Raw genomic sequence first — 24,949 nt, 5'->3', positions numbered from 1 at the left:
TTTCCTCCGAGGTGAGGAGGTGAGTTTTCAAACCACTACCAGCTAGAGCTTCTCATTTCAGCCCCATCAGTGCTACAGCCACATCTTGCAGTCCATCCTAGCTCAATTATTTATGCAAAGCAGAGCCGAATTTGCAGATAGAAGTTATAAGCACTATTATAAGATAGGACAGCGATGCGGATCACTAAATTCGGTATGGCATATAAGATTTCAGCCAGCTGAGGCTATTATTCTGTCTTTTACTTTCTCTAGGTCAGACAGAAATTATTCATAATCTCTAAAAGGGAAAGGTATGGAGAGCAAGTAGGAATATTTCCCCCTCTCCCAATGCTCAATGAAAATAACATTCATGATTATTCTTTACACTGGAGTAAGGAATAGAAAAAAAAAAAACACAGATAAAGTTATAGCAACAACAAAACCCAATTACGCTGCCTCCTGGAGAACAAGGTCCAGCTACACAGTTAGTACAATAATAGGATACACAACCAAAGTGGGATCTCTCTCCAGCTGAGAATAAACAAGACTATATCAAAGATTCTCTACGTGTTCCTCAGCCTGCCTGTAACAAGCAATTAATCAGATGACCTCGTCAATCCGCCACCGTGGGGGGTACAAATGGGATGCTCTGTGCATCTCCCCACCCACTCCTCCTGTACATAGATCCACTGCACCCTTGAGAAGCTGTAGACAAATACTTCTCTCCTTGCAGAAATACACATAAAATTGTACATTAGGATTTAAGACACTTAGTAAAGAGCCCACCATCATCCATTCACACACGGATTTTTTTTTCCTACATTTTTAACCTTTCCCACTAAAGGCCTTACAATAAGGAAATGACAATTTTTACTATTAAATAGCAGTTGTAATGAGATGGAGATATAACCAAAGCGTGACTTTGCACTGCACTGATGCAGCCAAAAGCAGGTAATCATTGCTCATAAAAACCTTCCAGAACAACGGAACAAGCTGAGGAGAATAAAATCCAACATGAGGTGGATTTCTCTAAACCCATTTTCTTCATGGCAAAGGCATCAAGTAAGAAACCGTATACTAATGCCACCCTAGGGGGAAACCAAAGGGGCATAAACACCAGGCAATTCAGACAATGAGGAGCTAAGGCAAGTAGAAACCAGCATGTTCTTATCAATGCATAACATAATTACATCGTATAATAATATTGGCACGTGTTAACGTACTGTTTCTCTAATAAAACCATCAACCTGACAGCCCTAGAGGGTTTATTCTACTTAAGCATCCTCTCTCCCTGTTTCTCCTTGCTGATTTGGGCTTGCAACATCTCCATGATTGCGTGCAGAGAGCCACAAGTATGTTTGCACGAGGCTCCAGTGTGCATTCCTGATCCAACATCAGAAGAAAATATATGGCCGTGGTTTTAATTCTTCCTGTGGATGCTGCTGCTTCAGACCCCGGAAGGCTCAAGGTATTCCTGGAGGAACTGTCCCCTTGTGTCTTTTTCTGTTGCATGAACTGAGATTTTCAAATGCCTAAATTCAGTCTTCAGGTCAGAAAAATACTACATCACCGCAGGCCCCTGACTTCATACAGAAAAAAAGTGCATCTAGTCCTATCACCACTCGTGACAGCGTGATGCTTCGATCACCTTCACACAAGTACAGCACCTGTGAATTTCTCCAGCTTCCAACAACCAGCTGCTCTGAAATCTACTCAGTTAAAGACCCCTTCAATTATAAGGCTTTTTGCTTTGTTTTTTTAGCATGAGAAGAAAAACAAGCAAATTAAATACACCGCTCTCCCCCCCCACTTCAGGAGAGAGGAAAGTGGATAAATCAAACAGACTAAAGCCTAATCCCTCTCTAGGCCTTGAATTATCTCTAATTTAGGCTTTGTCTAATTTCACCAAGAAAAACAAACATTCACGAAAACTTCAAAGGCTGTGAAAGACCGGATGAAATTTCAACACAAATAAGCATTGAACAGAACAAAGGAAAAATCTACTTAAAATCTAGTACAGAAACATGTTGGAGGCTCCACAGGCTCCAGACAGCACCGCCCTCTGATACAGGCTGTCCAGAGAGAGGTAACTGTGCCATTTTTTTGGTATCTCTTCTCAGTTGCATGCTGATCCTTACAAAAACAGTTGTTAAGCCAATAGCAAATGAATAGACACAAAATCTTGGTTGCACAACCCAGAGGCGAGCGTAAACCCTTTATGACCTCTTGTATTTTTGTTGTTGTTGCTGGTGGCTTTATTTATTTATTTTTTAAATCTTTTCCCAGATTAGACTTTTCTCTCTGGTTATACAGAGAATTCCCACGGCAGACACGGTGTCACATGAAATGACATTACTTTGCCAACAGCTATCTGTTCTGCTGCTTCATTCAGAGCACATTATCTGCCCACAAGCATTCATTTATGTCTGTTTACAAAAAAAAAAAAAAAAAATAACGGTAGGAGAAAAACAAATCTTCCAGAACTAGACGTGAGGTTAAGCTCACAGACTTACTAAGGTAGTTTATAGACATCTAAGATGTATGCTGACTTGATAGATGCCCTCAGACAGTCTGCCCTACACAATCTCTGTTGTACTAAGAAAAATGACAAGTACTAGCAATACTGAGCTACTTGCTGTTACACAGAAAGACACCGTACCTCTCAGAAAGAGCACCTGGGAAATGAGCAGGGTAGCAATCGGCAGAAGCTTTTTCAGTATACTCATCTCTTACGGTCTGCTTAAAAGCCAGAGATAAACAGTAAATTCTCTCTCTCATTCTTCTATTTTTCAGTCACCCAGATCTAAGAGCCACTTGTCCCAGCACCCCATCCTCCAGCTTGGTCAGTACTAGTGGCTTCACATGACACAAAGAGAAATTACAGCTGCCTTGGAGGAATAGAGCACAAAACAACCCAGATATTCCCTAACCTTAGGGGTAGAGCATAACTTCTGCCCTTTAACAGAAAGAATAAGTTTAAAAGAATATTGAAACATCTAAATAATCAATTTCAAACAGGCACTGAAATCTTGTCATCCTAGAAGAGGCTTGGAATCTGCTTATTATAGCTGCCTTATCGTCCTCTTCATAGCTTCATAGAATTGCAATAGAATCACGCAACAGAAATCCATTAGGCTACAATCGTCCTGCCAGCACAGCATTGTTCCCTACTGTATAACTTCTCCCAAGGATGCTGCGAGGATTAATTCATTACAGCTTGTGGTATGTTTTGAAAGCACTCAGTCTACAGAAGAGCTGAGAGAATTATTAGGAAAAGGACAATCAAACCCTGGTGACCCTCTCTTTATCCCAGAGGGTCCTGCTCAGAGCAGCAATTTAGCCCAACAAAGCAAACAAATTCAAAACCAAGTTCAATACAACAAATGGGAACGTGTCATAATAAGAATGCAGACACACAAGACAAGAATCTCTAAAATTGTCATTAACTTTTACTCCTTACCTAATATTGACTAACGCGTGGGTCACCTTGCTTGCAGGCTCTTTCCATTGACCGGCATTGGTAGAAATCCTCAGAACTGAAAGGAAAAGACAGTTAACAGTGCTGGCACAGAAGTGACAGTCTTCTCATCCAAAATGTCACACGTCTGCCTAGATGGGATGGCAGCCTGCAAACCACAATAAAGCAACATCTCAAGGATGACCATCTGTGATGCAAAGCAGTTCTCTTTGAAGCCTGTATAAGAAAATGAAGGAACATGGAAGAGGTGTGCAGGACACCTGGGAGGCAGGAAACACAGGGGACAGAAGAGTCTTAATTCTCCTGACTGATTTCATTACCACGTACTAAAGTTGCTCTCCCTCAGAAACGGGACAGCATCCCAAGTCAATTAAACCTTTTATTCTACACGCTGCTATTGTCCTGCAGCTCCTGTTTATGAAAGATTCCACCTGAACAGCACTACATCCTGTGATACAAATCTAACCCAGCAGTGATGGATCCCTTACCTCCCTGTTTATCTGTAACTGCAGAGAGGGATTACACACCAGCCTAGGGAAAAACACTCCCCGTAGGAATGAGTGTGTTGCTCTGTTGCACAGATGGTCTCTGACAGACTTGGGAGCAGATCTGAAAACATTCAGCAATAGGAAGAACTTCTAGGGAATCTTTTTTTTTTTTTTTTTTCCCCTGCCAGAGCACCCAAAATATTTATCTAGGTCAGAATCTGTAGCATTTCTATGGTGGCAGTTACCTGAACATCTCTTGCTAAGGACTAAAACAATGAAACAGTAGCAAATATTTGGATTATTTTTCTGTTTTGCCTGAACAAAAGCAAAATTTCTATGAATTTGTATATACAGGATTTTCTAGCGTTGCATTCTACAAGAAGAGTTTGCCTTAGACTTGGAAGTGAAGCAATAGCACTTCCTCCGTATTTATGATCAACTAGAAATATGGATGCTACAAGTGAATCCATAAGAACAGTGGCTTGCCTATTGTTGCACAGAAAAGCTTTTAGTCCTTAAACATCCGGATAAAGCTCAGACTCAGAAAATTTTAAAAGACATCAAGACACCTAGATTCCACTTCCACTGTACAAAGTTCCAATATATTAACAAGAAAATTAAAGGATAAAGTCTTTTTCTCATCTGTGCTGCCAGGGTGAGCAGATAGAAGGGTGACTGTAACCCCTGTGAGCTGGATTGACAAAGCCAAGGGAGGCTGTTAGTTTAGCCTGGCTAAGTTACGGCTTTCATCAACTCAAGACAGTGCTGCCTTATCACTTCCTCGTGCTACCATTACATGTCATCTGCAGGGGGAAAAAAGTCAGCTCTGAGTAACGTTATTTTGGCAAACTGTAGGTACTGTACTTGAATATCTGAAGTAACGTATTCAGAGAGTTTCCATGCAGGCTTCTACAACATTAATTCAAATGAGTTTGTCCTATGTAGCAGGATGGAAAACATTCATGTGATATATGAAGTGTTCAAAAAGGTCAGATGTGCCTATCACAGACCGACTGAGTAAGTATTTCAGAGTATTATTTATCCAATTCACTTTCCTTCAGCTTCCACAAGGTGGTTTGAAAAAATTACTGACTAATAAAATCACCTCATCTTACTAACTGCAGTTCTCGGGAGTAGGAAATGGGTTAGCAAAAAATCTTTTGAGCTCAGAGAGCAAAATTGACCAACTGATCCCTTATATAACAGATGAAAACTGTAGGAAGTTTATACAAAAGGGCGATTCATTTTCGCCTGCAATTACAGGGAGTATTTGGCTCCTTTTATTTTGGTGAGGATGATTCCCTCCCATGTCAGGAGAGTGCTGTGGCCAACTGTCTCTGTCCCACAGCTCCTAACTCCCCTTAAATGCTTATATTAACTCCTGTTGTTCGATGGGCGATCAAACTGAGAAGGGAGCAGGGAGCGCACAGAATAAAGGTCCTTCTAGAACAAAGCAAGCAAAAAACACAGCTTCAGTCTTTTCTTCACAGCTTCAAGCATGTAGGCACTGCACCACTCTTTGCTGCAGCTACCCCTAGCTACAGGCTCCTGTGTATACACAGTCTGATTTTGCCTCCATGCATTCTTTGCTCTCCTTTGTTACTCTTTTCCCTGATGGGTTTCACTTGGTAGCACTCCAGCACGTCTCTCTCTCTCTGAAGGATGGCAGCTTCTCCCTATTTTGCCAGTAGGCACATTCTTCAGTCCAGTGATTTGCTTGTCATTGCAAGCAGGTTTGCGAGGGCTGTTTTCTTGGTTTGTTTTGGCAATGACTACTCTAGATGTGATTTGTCTAGCACAGCAAGCTTCCTTTTATAAAAGTTCCTTAAATTCTTTTCCAAACTCTTGTTTGCACTGAGTGCTTCTCTGTGCTGGCTAGTTCTGCAGCATGTACTGACCTTGACTTGACACTCTTAAATGTGATGGATGCAAACTACAAATTGATGGACCAAACAAAAATGCATGAAATGTGTAATACCACATAAATTTGTTGGCACAATTGGCCACTTCAAATCACAGCAACTGGCTGTTAGAGAGGCAATGGGTCTGCTCTTATTTTCTTCTGACTAAAAATATGTATTGCTTTAACAAGTTTCTCTCTCTCAATTCTTAATTTACCAAATATATCAACACAAAACATGTCCAATCAAGGAGACAGGCATCAGCAGAAGGTGGACAAAGAACACCTGACAAACACCCACCACCATCCTCACGTCTACTCATGGTCAGAATTCATTCCTGACCAGTCAGGAGGTACTCACCCATAGAATAAAGGTTGTCAAAATTCTGGTGCATCCGAATGATTTCATAGTACAGTTCATCATAGCTGCTGGGCGTGGGGAGAAAGGTGTCTCCATAAGTGATAAACATGTTGAATAGGTTCACAACCTATACAAAGAGGTGAAAAGAAGTTACAACATGAATATTTACACGAAGCTAGACTGCAAGAGAATACAAGCTACGTTCAAAACCTTCAAAGAAACAGCTCATTTCCATTACCCAGTATTGCATTAGCTCATTGTTCTGTTGTCTTCATTACAGTACAGAAGAGACAGACAAGCAGATTAAATATCATATCTAGGTCCAGAAAAACAGCTTTCTAGTATTTTGTATACAAAGGACCATACAACAAGAAAAAATATTACCAAATCCAGAAAATTAAGCTAAGTCTTTCCTCACACAAGCTTGTTTATTTCAATGAGGAGACCATATGGTGACTCCAAGCTCCCCATTTTCCAAATATCTGGCAAAACCAGCCACAGTGATGTTCCTCAGCTTAGTTGCCTTGTCCTGATACCTCCTTACTCAGGCAGAAATTATGAATTCTTTCCTAAAATTCATTCAAGTTTAATTAACTTGTTTAAAAGAAGAGGATTTGATTTGTCTGTACTCACCATAAGAGCAAGGGTGAAGATGTTGTGTTTGGCCAGCAGCACTGTCTCATTAGACATGAGAAACTTCAACAAGTTGATCAAAGCTAGGAGAAAATGCATTTTTTTTTGAATAAAACTAAAAGCAAAGCCATTCTCAACAAGTCACTTAAATATATATGCATTTTCATTATCCAATATCAACTAACTTAAATGACAGCTGCATACTTCTCAGAAATATATCAATTCCCACATTTATTCTCCTTCACTGACTTCCAAATCAAGTTCACAAAGGCTCAAGGTTAAGTCACTTGTTAAGCTTAGATGGTTCAGGGTTTTTTTGTGTGTGTTTTTTGTTTTGTTTTGTTTTTTTCTACCTGCCAGACCATCAAATGAGCCTTGGAGCTGGAGAATCCAACTGTCTCCTTTCTGCTTCATACATCACCAACATGATGTATGCAGTCAGCCCCAAACTGTCACTCCTGTTGATATGTGCAGTTTAAAAAAAATAAAAAGATGAAAAAACAAAAAACTCAGCATAGCTTTTCTGTAGCTCTGTGTCACTGCTGCTGCAATGGTACAAGGAAGGATGTACTACTTTATTGTGTCAGTTATCTAGGGCTGTGCAGTAAAGACTACAGATCTGGTTCACGCTTGTCTTGAGAAAGAAAACAAAGGCTTCTGCTGTAACCACCCAATATCTGTTAGTGATAGTGGGAATTAACAAAAAGGTTGGCTAAAAAAGCTTTAATCACATAGACTTTACAATAAGCAATTGCATTCTATACACTTGAATGAAATGGAAATTTCTTTACCTTGTTGCTTCAAATTCTGGATTTATTTTTTTATTTTTTAAAAGAAGAAAGCTATTTTCTTCTGCAGGATACCTGCTCAGGACTAAAGCTGACACCTGTCTAGAACAGATTCTTAACGTACTCTCTGCTCTGAAGTCAACAGGTTTCAAGATTTTAAAAAACTGAAATAGATGGTCTACAAAGTCAAGCTGGAACACTAAAAAGACTTTTAAAAAGGTTCTTGATTACCTGCTAATTGCTAGCTGCATCTACTAATTTCTTACAGGCGAAACTAGAATTTGTTAACCTGTTCCTTTTCTCCCTGGTTTGTGGCAGCACTTCCACAAAACATATTGCTGCTCATGGTTTGATGCAGTCAGGAAAGAACATTGGGGAAAAAAAAAAAAAAAAAAAAAAAAAAAAAAAAAAAAAACACAATAGCTCAACAGTCCCAAGAGAAGCCTAGGGACAGCTATCTCTGGTGTACTAATCCAGAGCTATTTCCAGCCAAGCAACCAGGAATACTTGGATTCTAAAAATTTACCATGACTTGTGAGGCTCTAGACTGTTAGAAACCACATTCCACAAGTTCTAGATGCTAGAAGAGAAACCTGGTCAGTGAGACACTTAAGCAGTTACCACCCAGCACCAAATGGAATATTTGAGATATGCCATTTGAATGGGCAAAACAAATTGTCCATGAATTTATAAAGTTTAAATATGACCTCCGATTTCTACGCAATATGAACTGAAGTAATTACTGCCACCTTCAAACACTATCATTATCTACTCAACTAACACATACAAGTCAGTAAGCCTGCAAGAAAAGCAACTTTAGTTTGGAAGAACCCCACTGCAAATAGAAAGTGGATCATTCAACTCAGCCCAAATGTACAGGCTATGAAACAGGAGTAGATAAAGCACAGGGAACAAGAATGACGTAAGGGCAAAACTCAAATCCTCCTTTCGACCTTCCTTCAGGACTACAGGGTACTCCAAAAAGATAAAAACAAAGCCTACAGTAAAACAAGCAGATGTGAATAGACTTGTAAATTCTGGAATTAAACAAACTTTCAGAGATTATGAATTCAGACATGCAACCACTGCCTTCCAATACTAGAGATTCACAAGGAGGATCAAAAGTTTACATATGGCCCTAAAAAGACAAGTCTACAGCCCTTGGGAGGATATTTACTCATCGCAGACAGAAGTTACTTCAGTTTATTCCAATCTATCAGCGGGTGGCTTGATGTTCAATTGCAAACCAGATTGAACAAAGTTCTCTGCAAACTCCAGATGGGCAAGTGACTTTTCTTGCAAGTCTATTCCAGGAATTAAGTAGCAGCAGCAGCCTCCCTCCCTTCCATGACAGACGACAACTTTGTGGAGCAGTAATACTGACAACTTTTCAGTCCCGCCACAAAACTCCTAATACCATCAGCATCTCATCGTCAGACACTCAAACACCTGGGACCAAAATCAGAGTGAAATCAGAGCCTGGATTCCAGCTCTGGAAACACTCCTGTCAGGTATTTTTTCCACAAAACAGCCATTTCAAAACAAAGAAGTAGCAGGTACAGATTGGCTCTCCACTGGAGCAGAAATCCAGCTAAAAACAGGTTTCCAAGGTAACCAAGCCTCCAACAGCAAAAAGTACAGTCTCCTGCAGCCAGTGCTTTGGACTGAAGACAGCTGCCCTGCATCTCTGTCACAGCAGCTTGTTAGCCATTCCTCTAGTTAATGCTTATAAGCATGATGTTACCTCTTTTCCAAGCCACAAGACTCCATATAACCACTTCTCCTGCCCCTGCGCTGCTGTTCAGCTACTTGCAATTGAGGTTTCTGAAGGCAGAGCAGCAGAGCTCTGTTTTTTCTACAATAAATGGCACGAAGCCTCATGTTTTTGTACCATCGCCTCTCGCACTTCCAGCAGAACCCTGTTGAAAAGTCTTTGGCAGCAGGTGGTCGCACAGCGTGAAGAGAAGGCGCTGAACATCCAGACACCGTGAACACGAAAGCTGCTAGTGGTGAGAAGACATTATTTTTAAAAGACAGAGCCTAACCATCGCTATCTAGAGCACAAATACTCACTGACTGACAGGGGCAAGCACCCCACAATTGCCCCTTGCAGTGTATCTCAGACACCTCCCTGAAGCACTTGCACTGCTCTTATTTTTAATTTATTTAAATGTTGTCATCAATATAAAGACCTGCTGCTGTGCTCTACCCCAGCATCTGCTGTAATAAGTTTGCTCGTGTTTAATTTTTCCTGTTTCAGTTTGAAAGACAAGATATTACTGCTGCTTGACATCCACCTTCATACTTGAATTGCACGGCATCAACTCACAACTTACCTGTGTTGTTACTTCCTAAGAAGTAGGACAGAGAGGGACGCCTCACATGAAAAAGGAACTCAGTGCTGGGCTCAGAGCTGGTCCTCCAGGTTCACAGTAACTGTGTGCACTGCACAGATAAATACCCAGCAGTTTGGGAACCCCACAAGCTGTAGTGCTCTTACCTGCACCAATGCTCAGAGAACGACCAACCTCCTTCTCTGCCAGCACATTCTGCACCAGCCTCTGTTCAGTTTGCTCAAAGAAAGGCACAGCAACACTGTGGATGTGAGTCTAAATCCATGACTACCTTTGTAGCCTCTGCTTGTAAGGCAGACATGCATTGAAAATGAGGGCAGCTATGCCCTGAAGTTTTCAGGATTAACAGCTCTGAGACCCAGCTTCAGATGCCGAGTGCCCTTCAGTGACAATTACACACACCAAATAAATCCTGAGAGCAAAGGTCCAGCTGGCTGAACATCCATCCATCCCCGAGCTTCGACAGGGCACTGTTACCGCTGTTCCTGAGCAACCTGGAGCCAAAGCAGATGTGTCACTTCTTCCCTACTGCAATAAACTGTTTTCCTCTCATATCCAATCTGCAGGCTGCCCTCTTACACTAGCCATGAAATTATCCATGTTTGCTCCCAGTGGAGCAGCAGTTTCAATTTCTCAGCGGTGCAGACAGACAGAACTATAGTCCTTGCTTCGCCACAGCCACGTTATCCAAATTTCTGTTCCAGGATTTAACAGTGATGGATGGTTTGGGCAAGAGATCTGATTCAATATGAACTGAAATACAGCACTTGTTTTTCTGCAATACACTCTAGAGTATTTTTTTTTTCTAAAGATACCTGTTTTTGGCATCCCTTACCAGGATACAATACACCCACTACAGTAAGTCTCAAAATCCATAATTTCACATTGCAATAAGTGTTACCGGAACTTCTTTAGCAACAAAAACAGGAGGCTGTAACTGAAGTAAACTAGCAGCAATCAGCATTTGTATGTGAACTCCTCATTTTGTGCCCTTAGCTGAGCACACTGACTACACTTCACAACTTGACAAGTAGAGAACAGAGCCTTGAACACCTATATTTGCAGCCTCAAAACCAAGTAGATAAGCACACTAAGTGGACACTTAAATTGGGCATGAAGCCATATGACTGGCTGTATGTGACAGTGGTGCAACTCATCCAAACCAGGTTTTAGGCAATTTTCGCTCCCAAGGATTATTATAGCCAAAGGAGGAAAGAAATGAGATCATCAGCTTTTACAGATACCTTCCCAGCTTTTTAAACTGAAATGGCTGCACTGAAAGAGGTTCTTAGCTCCTCCACCATGCAGCTGCTTTTGAATATTGACATTTTTTCCTTATCTGCTCTTGTGGCCAGTCTGTGCCGAGGAGCAAGAGTACTCCTGCTCGGCCATTTGCAAGCTAATCTGCTGTAAGGAGGCTGTGGGCAGCCAGCTCCTCTTCCTCTCTTCTACCACAAAAAAGGCAATTCCAGGTCTGGACAGCTGCACTCCCTTTTTCCCTCCTCCTCCCCTATATTCCTCCTCCCATTGTAGACTTACCTCCTTTCCCTGTAAGCCTTGTTTCAAACAGAAGTAAATTCAGCCTTGGCACATCTGGGATTCAGACAGGTTTTGTTCTATTCAGTGTCTGTGTTCAGCCTTTGGCTCACGTGTAACGGAACAGGAGCATGGGGGTAGGTTAAGTAGAAAAAAGGGAAAGGAAGAGAAGTAACACCGTCCCTTGGGCAAGTCAGAATGTAGCACAGACTCTGCCACAAGCATCAGAAGGCTCTGATGTGCTATTGCACAACAGAGCAGAAGAGAACAGCCCTGAGACACACATCAATGAGATCTTGGATGAGTTGAGCACAGTATGGAAGCCTCTGTCGCCGCATCTGCTGTGCTCGCAGGTCAAAAAATTTTCTAATGGTGCATATAATGGCCTTCAACAAAGGAACAAAGGAGGGGAAAAAAAGATGTGAGGGCTCCCCAGAAGCTACAGTGTAAGATCAATTAACAAGGATCCTGTGCTCTACTAATATCCTCTGGTTTTCTACCCTCAGACTCTCAGAACACACTGGGAAGAACAGTGATTTCCCAATTCCCCCTGGAGGTTATCATTGTATCATCAATATGCTCAGTACCCTGCTTTCAGCATTTCATCTGGCATCCCCCTTCAGATGATCTCCACCCACACGGCACTACAGGGCAGCTGATAATGACGAGGCAATGCCTCCCTGCCACGCAGAAATCCTGAGCCGGCAAGCACTTCAGCAGCATAGTAACCCTCCTGGACTCCTTACAGGCAGCCTATTCACTTAAACATATTCTCGAGGCAAGGTCCATCCCACTCACAGTAGCACATGGCATACCAGACCTGGGAAGAATCAGCGCGCTAGGCTAGAACTAAGAAGAAACTGCATTAAATTTCCCTGGAAGCAGCACTTCAAGTCTTTGTGTGCTTCAACTGCTCCAGCTTTAGATAGGAAACAGCACTGTTCTGTCTGCTGCAGCACTCGAAGTGGAAACAGCTGGCTTCGGTCTTCAGCAAAATAGGAATTACCTAAGCTGGGCTGCTGAAGGCAGCAATATGACCCTGTAACCACCAGCCATACCTCTGCTTCTCTTCCTTGTACTGGAAAAGAGGGCTCAGACTATGGGAAGCAGCAATCCCCCAGAAACTGGTCGCTGTTTCTGAACACAGATCTGTCCCCTGGCATCTGAGCAGCTCTACATCAGGGAGCTAACAAGAACACCACTGGCTGTACCAGGTCAGAGCAAAGGCCCACCTAAACACAGCATTCTGTCAATTACCTGTTGAAGAATAACGCGCCAACCGATGCTTTCTCAAACACTCTTCCAGACTCTAAAATTCAGCATGACTCTCTTCACGTGTTAGGGAAACTGCTGCACAGGGTGGGGAAATAACAGACTCGCATGACTTGACAATACCATAACCACAGCCCAGTCCAGTCTCCTATTCCAGGCTGGAGATCATAAGAGCCTAGCTGGGATAACCACATATCCCCACTGGTTTCACTGTGCTGTTGCAAGGAGGAAAAGAGACCCTGGAATAGAGTAATCACCTGTAATAAATGCCATACCTGATGAGAAATTCAGAGGTAGGGAAGCAAAAGGCTCAAATATGTTACCCAGCGATGACCTGAGCGTTAGGAAGGAGCAGATCTGGCTGTGTTCAGCATGGGCAACCACTCGGCTGAACGGTGATCAAAACAAACCCAGCAGGAGACGAATGTCTACAGATAGGTTTTGACAGCAAAGAACCAGAGGTAGTTTCCAGATAGAGCAGTAGGAACACGAAACGTGTCCAAGAAATAGCTCCATTGCTATTACAAACTAATGCACCAGAACCCCCCGAGGCACGAGCTATGCCAGCGTCTCTGGACACGCTAACCAATTACTCAGGGACACGGCGCTTGCTGCTTCCCGTCAATCAGCCAAAGTGCTGGAAACCAGAGCTGCTGCACCGTCACCGCAGTCCCCTCTCGGGAGGGCAGGGGAAGCAATACAAGCTTTGTCAGCATCGCTATTTAACATGCTTCAGCTCCTCTCCTTTGCTCTGATAAGGAGGAAGAAACCTGCTTGCAGGAGGAACGGTCACCTGGCTGGAGGGCTGCTGCCACCGCTGCCTCCCTGCTTGCCGCATTCCTGCTCCCGGCCACCAAAGCTCTGCAGCAGACAGCAGCTTATTATTGGCAGGCCCCCCGCTGCCAGCATCTTGGAGATCTACAGCTGTTCCCTCTTTTCTCCATGAATTTCAGGGTATAAGCATGAAAGCAGCCTTATTCTTCATCAGGAAGAACAGCACGGCAAGGGCGAGGGCGCGTGCTGGCATAACCCATGGCTCCCGGGATCAGCCGAGTAAGCCACTTCGTTTCCAACCCTTTACTTACCTTGCATAGCCCCCGTTCCTGGCACTCACTGTTCCCACCTAACTACAGCCAATGGTGTGCAAATTGCAAGCTTAATGGAAATGCTGATTGCTGCTGCCAGAGCAATGCTGCTTGATAGCATTCCAGCACGCAGCAGCAGAGAAATCGCATCTTCTAACTTCAGCTGAAACTCAGATGAGCGATGCGTCTTTCTCTTAAAAAGTTAAATAAAAACTGTGAAATAATTAAAAAGCAAACACCTACAAGCTACATGTTCCTCTTTAGAGGAAAGGGAAGGATTGAGCTTAATTCTACTCCAGCCGATAGTGCAGGTTCACACTTAATTAAATAGTAGTCTTGGGAGTTAAGATTGCACATTTTTGCACAGGGTCTAAAATCAGAGCCAATTTAGAAAGGATGAGCATGAGAAAGAGCAGAAACGCTGAGCAGGGACATGGGAAGACAACAAATGGACCTAGGAGCGTTGCTTCTTGAAAACAAAAAGGGCGTGGGGATAAGTCACCGCATTCAGAGCACTGCAACCCCTCCGCACAGAAGAAATGGCTGTAAACAGCTTTGCTGTAACCTTTCTATCATCAGCAAGACTGTTTCCCCCAAGATATTATCACACTCTACTAGGTCACCATGATCTACAAACTCTTAGAGATGCACAACCCAATTCTTCGGTGTTAGCTGGCTTTATTTAAATAAATACATTGCAGCACAGAGCAACGTATCCAGATGAGACCTGCCAAGCAGTATGACTAAAAGGTTGCCAGATGGCCACTGAAATGCCTGAACTTCCTTTGTGCACATCTGAGCAGAGCAAGGCTCTGTTGATGAAGAATTCCCATCCTGATCTCACCAGGTAAACCATAAAAAATAACATCAGATTTTGATAGTCACTACAATTAAGTAAAAGTACACTAACAAATACATAAGTGAAAGGAGATACTTCCTAAAAAATGCTGCACATAGGGAATTTAGAATATTATTTTATAAGAAAGCCACTTATTTTTATTTATTTATTTATTTGCATTTCTTACACCTGTACTTAACCAAACGTGAAATGCTGTTACCACAGAAGAATTCTAGTTTTGGTTGAAAAAGGTGATGTGGAAAGGTTGATGTGAAATTGGCCAACCAGGTGAGAAGAGCATTTGTAGTCTTTCTTCTGAGCATCACACATCATCTGCTTATAGTTCGCTTTGTAAGATGGGACAGGGATTTTCTTTGGGATAACATGGAGCTAACAGAAGTAAATTTAAAAAAAAAATCAATTGATATCAACCCTCAATATACATCATGGCTACAGACAACATTTCTTTTATAAGATTCTTTCATCTTTCAGTTTCCATCCTTTCCTAAATTCTAACAGGACTAGTTAAGTAAATAATACTAAATACCAATAAAATCAATTAATAGCAGAGAGGGAAATAACACAACTTATATAAATCTACAAGTTCCTTTTTATAAACCAACAAATTCATCCGTTCAGGTGCTCCATCACCTGAACTCTGCAGAAACTGCCCAATTTGCCCCAGGGAGCTGCTACCCATCAGTCAGGAATGCCAGCAGCCTGCATCCAAACCAAGCACACAGAGCATAAAACTGCTGCCACACATGCCAGGGGCCAGTGCTCAGCAAACGTCATTTTTGCAGTCCTACGACTAACATCTGCCCTCAGGATGTTAATAGAAGACCTATGAAATCCTGCTCATGTCTTTCTTGGCAAAGAAAGAAGTCACAAGCACGGCTGAAACAGGCAAGACATCATCCTGATAAGAAAACATCCTTTCTTCTTTCAAGTCTACAATAAATTAAGAAGCACTGACAAATAAAGCAGGCTACACACCTTAGCTAGACACTAGCTTTCATTCTCTGTTTGCCATGCCAAAGTAAGGTCCCAGGAAGACATTCAAATAAGAGAATAGGAGAAGGATATTTAGTCCCATCCCTGAAAGTTAAAAACACTGAAAAGCTCCCAATTCAGAGCACATGAGTTCTAACCCAAAGTTCCTATCCAGTAACACTTCCCAGCCTCTCCAGCCCTCTGAAGAAGCCACATACACGTAAGAGCGTCTTCATTCCTCCTCCTACTCCAACTTCCCTCCCCAGTGCCATTCTACCCAGTTTCTCCAACCTTTTCCAAGCTCTCCAGCATGGTATAAGTGCCTAGGAGATGTAGATGCTGGTATGTAGCTTCAAAAGATTGGACCAACCTCCCACAGCCATAAGGCATGGTGAAATTAGAGGGTAAGCACCAGGTAAAGCTTGAACTAAGTAGAGACACAAAGGAGCTAAAACTCCAGCATTTGTTCTGCAGTCCTCTTTAGAATTTACAAGCAGCGGAGTGAAGTCTGAAAGCATTTTTGCTGGAAGGTGTTTGAAAGGTCAAGCCTCACATAACGATTTCTTTCTCTTCCCAAAACAGAATGCTTCAAGTAGAACCAGTTAACAAACAGGCCTTTGTTCTCACTGTAGATCTCACTTTATGAAAGGATTTTATGATCAACACACGACCTCCTGTTCCTTCCACCCTACCCCTATGCATGACCTTTATTATAACCTTTGAAGATGTTGTGCTGAAGAGACATTCTTTTACGCTTGTGTCATCCTTCTCAGCTTGAAAACCTTTCTTTGTTCCTATATCTATGGAATTCCTAATTGCACAGAAATTACCACAGTAGCATCGTCTGTATCATCAGCTGGAGAAGGGCATCGGTTAAATAACTGCTTCCTCTGAACTCCACTAAGATGTCACCCACATGCAGAAGACACCGTCCTTGGATCTTCAGCCTTGGTAGTATTTTCAAAGCCAGATAAGACATTTTGCATGTTTGGAAGAAGGTCAAATTTTAGGTCTTTTATTCAAACAAACAATCTTAAGTAATTTTCTAACTGACCAAGCAGCTCTATACTCTGTCAAACTCTCATAGCGCCTAGTGATCAGACAATTTACCAGTGCACTAAACAGTATATGAATCTTGTCTCCACAAAAGCTTCGAGACAAGTTTCCCTTGTCAGGTAGCTGCTGCAGAATGTTACAGTGATAGCAGAATTAGAGATGATGGGGAGATGCAACAGTACCTGATTTCCAATCTGTTCAGCAACACAGATCAGAGCGTTGAAGCAGACTATCAATTGCTGGAGAACCAGAAACGCCAAAGGTAATAAGCACTATTAGTAATCAATATTTCAACAGAACTACCAAAGCAAGATACAAGTGACTAAACAACACCAACTTAAACATACACTACACAAAGACAAGTGCATTATACGTACTGAAAGGGTTATTTTCCACCTCCAAAATATTCTTTACTTTAATGTGTTCCAGAGGAACCTTTCACCTCTTGAGTATCCCCCAAAAAAAAGTTCAGCATATTATTCCCACATTATAAATGCAGAAACTGATAAAAAGATCCAAGGAGTCCACACAAAGAATAAAGTTATATTTTGCCCAATAGCACTGCAAAAGTCTGCTTTGACAATCCTAAAATAAAAATGGATAAAAATTAACTGCTTGATGATGCCACACACTTGAAGCACCTCCATTTAAAGAGTACATTCAGCATCTGTCAAAAATAACCAAGCTACGAGACAAGAAGCTGTACCCTGTATGTTACAATAATTTGGGAACCTATCTGCAGTGCTTTCTAACAGCAAATCTCATTTGCAATCCAACTTCATATTCAATTGCCCTGATAAATAGTTCTCTCTCCATTATTCACTACTATTTTTTTTTTTTTAAATTATCTACTCTTCCTATTATAAGGCTACATTAGAACTGCTTTTCTGTTTCTTCAAACATGATTTTTGCTTAAAGCAAACCATAGCAACTGCAAAGAAGTTACCTGCACCCCCTAAGCTCGGAGTGAATTGCTCAAGCATTACTAATTTTGAGGTGGGAGGAGTTGAAGAAATGAGGTATTTTTAAATAAAAAGCTTAAATGACTCACGAAAATTCTTTTGGCATAGCTTATACATGCTTGACAACAACAACATATATAGCACCTTTCAGCACCCAAGTGCTGTACATACTAGCTAGAAAAGAGTTCGACAATTAAAACTCAACCCCAACTCTATGACCAGCAAAATCAACCTTTCTCACATGGCAAGGAAGGGAACGAAAGAAAAACATCGGGTATAACGTGTTATTTCTCAAAGCAGGGAACTGTTTGCGACTAAGTAAAGTTTCCTCTTTAGCTCTAAGTTAACTTACACTTGACATTCAATAAATCAGCATTTAAAAAGTCTCAGCTACCCGGCATAACAGCCCAGGAGATCTGCAAATTGTCCAGAATGGAAATAGGGGAACACAATCATATCTACTTAAAATTTCCAACGTTGGCCAAAATTTCCACGCTAGTCATCAATAATAGCACAACGTCATAGAAGAAAAAAATGAAGGTTTTCTTCAGAGCTCAAAGGAAAGAGACATACACTAACGACAGACAACTGAACTGAAGATAAGCTGCCGTTAAGTTCTCTTTATTAGGAACCAAGATCAGAAGGAGTCTCTGGATCTGAATGTCTGGTCCATCTATCAGCAACTGCACGTGGTAATTATTTCCATAGACTGATCAAGATGCAATTGCTTTTGCACTAGTACTGTTTTTAGGATATTCTGAAGTCCAGTTCCACCAGCGATCAGATACTTATTTTCACACTCTCTAGTCAGAGCCAGTTTACATGCACTACTTTTGCCATCTACACATCTTCCTTTCTGTCCTGTCTGTTCTGCACCTCCACTCACCAGTTGCAGTCCCGTGGATCATTCTCTGGCAGCTAAACATTCTTGGTCACCTGGTCAGCCCAGCTAGAAATGTATATTGTATTGAATGCCCTGGTCCTGGCCCCTTCACTTAACAGGAAAAATAAAAATAATAATAATAATAATAATTAAAAAAACAGTCTAATGTGGAAGCTAAGGCTAGATCACAACTGAAGACTTAGAAACAATTTTTTCCTTCTTCAAACTGAGATATTGAAAAGAGACGACAAGCAGAAGTAAGATCCCATGCAAAAAAATGTGGCATACAGCAGCACATCCAAAAAATTAAAGTATTGAAAACTACAAAAACAGACAGATGTGTGTCCTGAGAGATGCCAAGCATGTACCTCCACTGCTTCTCTCTGCCATCTTTGTAACTGAAAATCAGAAAAGGAAAGGCAGAAATTTTCTTGAAGTCCTGCTGGTCTTCCAAAGACAAGGAACCCACAAATGGAGAGCATCAATCTATCCATCAGATGACACACAAGCAGCTTATCTTAGAGAACAGCTAACTTTAGAAACAGTAGGTGAGCAGAATGCTCCCTTCGTTGCTACTGCTTCCACCTACAACCTCTATCTTGGATCCCCCACATTCCATACAGACTACCTCCTCACCCCACAGTATTCCCTTTGTCTTTTTCTCCCACTCAGTTTTCTTCCTGAAACTACTCTCCGCCTGTTATGTTCTAGGTACACTTCTCTCCCCTCCTTTCAAGGCTTCCTTACACCAATTCCCTCCACCTGCTTTGCTCCACTCCACTCTGTTTGGGGGCTTCCACTGCTGTTATCCACACTGCACAACTGCAGCTTTGCTCCAGTTATCACGTACCTTGTCATTTAAGAAGACAAGTGTGGGCTTGAAGACCTTCTGTAAAGCTTGCCTGGTGGAGCAACTGAGGAGATCTCAGACCTTAAGGTGAGTAGATGTTCCCTTTTAGGCACTCATCCAGCAGTGACAACTAATCCTTCAGCCCAAAGCAAAAGCCCAAAGGGATGGAAATGAATGCAGGAGGCCCTGTACTCTGGTTTGGCATTGTCTGTCAGGCTGATCAAGACTAGAAAAATATCCATTATTTTTTTTTTTTTATATCAAAGGCAGCAACGTTCTGGGTAATCAATGAGCAGCCTTGATAGGGATAAGAGTTAATTATGAAATACATCTCAAGATAGAGCTGGCAATTAGCACTTAGTCTGCCACAAACAGCACTTTAGAAATACACACCTGGAGCAGCCAGGAAATGCCCTTTTACAGGTGCACACATCAGTCAACACAAGGCCTTGCCAGCCTGTATGAATCACCTAGCTGCTGCTGAAGAATCTCTGTTCCCCTCAATATCCTATAGAAAGAAGATTTAAAACACTTACTGTAATTTACTTCTGCATGAGAGGATCTCCCTACACATGCAGAGATCTATACTAAGGGGGGTGGAGCTCTTCAGCTACATCAGGTGTGCAGCCATTCCTGGTCCTTCACAGAAACTTGATCAATCTGAGTGCTTTTTACTATACTGCTTTGCTTTCTAAGCATGTGCAGTACCTAATACTTGTGCGGCACTTTACATTTCCTAAACACTGTGCAAACACCAGCTAGAGACAGCTAACAAGAGCATCTCAGAATACTGAATCAACGTGTAGCAAGGATTACTTTCTTTTTTCCCCCTAAAACAGGGGAAGTTAAAGATTGAAAGATGTCTCAGACTGCTCTCTGGACTGTGGAATAGTGTCTTCAAGGAGAAAGCATTATATTTAAGACTTGAATAATGCCATTGTGTAGGAAAGACCCAGCTCACCCTGGCCAAATAGGAATGGATCCAGGTTGCTGGTAACTGTTGAGAAGACATCACACAAACTGTCAGATGCAATTTCTATTCACCACAGACATTCGCATTGTAAACACTCTTCTCTTGAACTAGTACTACACTGCAGCCATGCCTCTAGGGGTTCTGTTCTGAAGAAAGCAACAGAAAAGAAATCACTAATCCCTTAATTAGGGGCACCCACTTCACCTTCTATAGGAATAATTTAGAAAGCCTGAATGGGCCACATGTCACACAAGGCAAAAATTATTAACTGAACCTGACTCAGATTGTTGGTTCGTTTTTCTGTACCTACACTCAGCTGTGCAAAGCTACTGAAGGGAAGTACTCAGTGTTAATTAAGAACAGCTTCAGAAGCCACTCATCACCACCTTCTTCCCTCTCAAATTTCTGATGGGAGTTACATTACACCAGCAAGTCACTGATCCTAGGTCTCAAGTACATCTCCAGGAATACACAATTAGGGCCATATTCCCTTGAATTTTCATAAACCTCTTGTTTAAGACACAACAGCTTGGGGATTAACTGTACTTTCCTAGCTGAGCTACTTCAACACTTGCAAGGTTAAAACAGAAGCACACACCATAACCACAAAAAGAAACCTGTTAGTCTCCTCATCCATTCTGCTATCCTCCTCTCCAGACCTCCCACACAATGATGGCATCATAAAACAGTCCTAAAATGCTACATCCACTACATTATGAAAAAAAAAAGAAAAAAAAAAATCAAGCATTTTAAAAAGATACCAGTGGCATAAACCAGACTATCTGCCATCAACGCAAAGGTCAGACCTATACACCTCTCTTCCTTCCCACTGACATTTCTAGGTTGTTCTCCTCAACAGGAGATTTAATGTACACTATTCTATGTATATCCACTTCTTACAGTTAAAAGGAAAAGTAGGGTCCACCCTCCATTTTATCTAAGAACCTACCTCCGTTTCACTCTCAAATAACTGAGAGAAACACTGCTGCATAAAACATTACTTCATTTCTCCAATCAGGTGAAGGAGGACTCAGGTAATGAAAAACAAAGACACTTGGATACCATGGTGATCATGGCCAGACAAGAAAGTAAATTAGCTACCATTATGATAATGACCTGGCTTTCTAAAAGAGGTAATTTGCATGTAGCAAGTAAGCTGCAAAATAAAGATGATTTAACAGAATTGATGCTTGCTGTTTAACCCTGTAGCACTAGAACAAGCACTCATGGACAAACAGCTACCCACTCCTTGGGCTTTTTATATTTGACCATCTCTGTAGATGCAAAGTACCTGACCAGAGCTCCCTCCACGTGTAATGAAGCCTCACTCTGCATTTCTTCTGGTAGCACAGCAGCTTGTGCACAATCTGAATACAGCGTCTGGAAGAAAAGAAAAAAAAAAAGCAAAGAATCAACGGCATTGCTTTTCCCAGTAATTTTACACTGAAGCTGTCAGCATCTCAGAAATCAGCAGGGAAGTAGACAAACACAAACCCTAACAGAGGAGAATGGAGCTCATGGTTTGGGGCTCCAAGAGGGAAGCAACAACCATACCGGATGAACCAGAATAGACCAGAGGAAGATGCCTGTATAACAGTTTAAGCTCAACATGATTGGTTGCTCTTTATATTTAATTAATACTTTCCACTCTTTGCTGACTTTATCTGAGGACCTCGTAAGCTCTACAAATGTAGTTACCTGACTTTCAGGCTCCAGATGCATGAGATACTGCTACCAGATTTTGGACAACCTGGTCAGAATGGAGCTTTTTGGTTTCTCTGGCACAGGTGACGAGGCTGAAAGAACCTATACAGCGAAACTAAATCCGCAAGGTATTTAGTTTGACTGAATGAGGCATGCAGTTTAATTTTATATATATAATATATATAATATATAAAATTCTTTCAAGTTTAAGTATGAACTTCAGAATGATCAAGCAATACACCTATGAGCTCTGAAATCCCCCCAACATACAGCTAGTATAATTCTGAAGTCTTCAAATCATGCAGGCCTCTATAGCACTTTATAGTGGTTATAACACCTCTATAGCAGTTATACAAACTCCTAGGTACACAAACACATTTCAGTATCATCAAAACTAAATACATCATATGGTGAGTAAATTCCCTAGCACTTGCAATTTTTAAGGACAAGATAGAAAATGTATACAAATTTGAATTTGATAGATCAACCTACTTTTAATTATTGGCATTTAGAAAAACAGAGAGGAAACAGACTTCAAAAGGAAACAATTCCTTTTTTCCTAAACTCTTATTTCTCAGAAATACATTAATATCAATACCTCTCTGGAAAGACACTCCTGAGAGGCATTAAACATCACACAAACAGAGAAATCAAATTAAAAACATTGCATGGAAATTGTTCAAGATGGGGTGAAGAGTTCAAAATAAGACTTTCAAAATCCCTAAGAAATAATATGCACATGGTATATGTTCTTTTTAGACTCTTATACAATCCCCAAAACACAACAGTGGGCTAAGGACTGAAGTGGCTAACTTCAGAGGAATAAAGGTAAAACCACTTGTAATAGCTGAGCATCACATTAAACACTGCGTTGCAAATTGGATTCTCAAATTCAAATAGAAAAAGGAATCAAAACTGCCACGATAGCAGAGAGCTGTCTTCAGATCAGGAACAGCAATTGCTCTGGGGAGAAAGCTACCATTTCTGATGTTACTGGCACCAGACAATGCCCAGTGCCTTTCCACCTACATATTTACCTGGCTGTAAGATGAGAATTGGCCTCTTCAAAAAACTGCTTAAGGCACTGACCAGAAAGAATCTTGTAAAGGATAAAACATATTTTTTTGTAATTACAACAGTGGTATTGCAAAATACTCTGCAGAGATATCTCAGCACTGAAACCCACTTGTAGCACGCAGCAGCATACATTTTTCCGGGTGAAAGCAAGGCACGGAAAAAAAAGGGTTGGGGGGCATTACAGTTCCAGTCCCTCTGCCTTAGGGGTCAGAGAGCCAGCTACCAGCCCTCCAGACTCCCAAACCACACTGTGGAAGTCACATCCGTCCTGGTGGGGTGTCTTTGCTAATTCAGCTTTGCACCAAGAATTCATAACACACTTAATGGACAAAATAACACCTTTGGGCTGGATTTCTCTTTCCAGTATTAATATGCCTTCCACTGAGCAGATTCATATTGCCACCTATTAAATGTAACGCGGAGAAGTATCACACTATTTGTGCATTCAGAATATCCACTTCGCCTGCAATATCTGTGTCTGCTCTGGGATGGTTTCAGACAGGAACATAGTGAAAGGGCTGCACAAACATGCCAAAAGGAATAGATACGGATGTCTACTGATTGTTGCTACAGCTCATTATTTTTATTCTCATGGGGTTTCTAGATGTGACCTTACCTTTGAGCCCAAGCATTTTTCAACCTTCTTCTCAATCCCAACATACTACCCAACGACAACTAATTCTGTAATCGTCATTAAAAATACATTTCTCACAAAGTTTTAATTGAACTCTATGACCCTTACAAAGGCACTGTAATTTCAGAGTTATTTGGGTAAAATCAGAGCACACTGAGAACTTATGTTAAGGGAAAACAACCTATGTATCTGTATCCCTTCTACAGAATATAGTGCTGTTCAGGCCTGGGGGAAATCCAGTACTGTACAAACAGTCAGAGCAAAGCCAATGATCTGCCTAAATCCTATTTCTGCCCTCCAGGACAAAGCAGAACAAAGCATTCTAAGGGCCTAGTGGGACACAAAGTGCTCGTGTGCAGCTCTGTCCTCTTCTCCTCTCCTTTTCCCCACCGCCAAGTATTACCCTAGCAGTCTATTTCAGGCTTAAACTTCTTTCCCACTCTCCACATCACCTTCCAGGCCTCACATCAGTCATCCCCACTTTTTTAAAACTGTCTTTTCAGTTTCTAGACCAAGAATTCTTGCCATGAGTGCATATTATGAAGCTTCTTTCAGATTGAATAGCTCTTTGTATTTGATCAAGTAAATGATGAAATCAGTTTAAAAGGTGGAAATTCACTTCACTTTCAATTTTCCCATCACAAAGATTATTTTAGAAAAAGTTGCCAGAAGAGTTCATGAAGAGTCATCCTGCTACCCACCAGCCACCAAAACGTTATTTCAGCCAGACGATTGTTATATGACTAGAATTCCATCCAAATTCAAAACTTCAAATGAAACTAGGAATCAACCAACAGATACTTACACGTAGAGATCCATAGGAAATTCTTTCATCATGTGTGTTACAATGAACTCCACCATCAAATCTGAAACAAAAGAAAATGATGAAGTAAGTATTGAGCTAGCTACAGCTAAATTCTAGTAGACAATGATGAAGAAATCAACCTACTCCACCAACCTCCCTACCAGCCAATAGTCCTGCTTAGAAGAAACAAATTTTGCTGGAAAAAAAAAAAAATACACTGGAAACCAAGGGCACGTAATATAATTTTGTTTGAGGCACTGCTTTCCTCATATGCTTTCCCTCACTATTAGTCAAATAAGG

The 24,949-nt window shown here is 41.4% G+C and overlaps 1 protein-coding gene across 2 annotated transcripts in view; it reads right to left on the bottom strand.

Moving 5' to 3' along the window:
- ARMH3 (armadillo like helical domain containing 3) overlaps window positions 1-24,949 on the bottom strand; it is a 119,347-nt gene that overhangs the window by 61,418 nt on the left and 32,980 nt on the right. For both annotated transcript variants that reach the window (XM_084290513.1, XM_084290514.1), the window contains 5 exons: window positions 24,650-24,710; window positions 21,721-21,809; window positions 6,840-6,922; window positions 6,207-6,333; window positions 3,440-3,515 (listed from right to left, as the gene is read on the bottom strand). In XM_084290513.1, coding sequence (XP_084146639.1) covers window positions 3,440-3,515; window positions 6,207-6,333; window positions 6,840-6,922; window positions 21,721-21,809; window positions 24,650-24,710 — 436 coding nt within the window. The remainder of the gene's footprint in view (window positions 1-3,439; window positions 3,516-6,206; window positions 6,334-6,839; window positions 6,923-21,720; window positions 21,810-24,649; window positions 24,711-24,949) is intronic.

Source organism: Netta rufina (genome assembly GCF_964035555.1).
Source record: "Netta rufina genome assembly, chromosome: 7".
Lineage (NCBI taxonomy): Eukaryota > Metazoa > Chordata > Aves > Anseriformes > Anatidae > Netta > Netta rufina.
The sequence above is the reverse complement of the archived record's forward strand: the minus strand, read 5'-3'. Positions and strand labels throughout refer to the sequence as shown.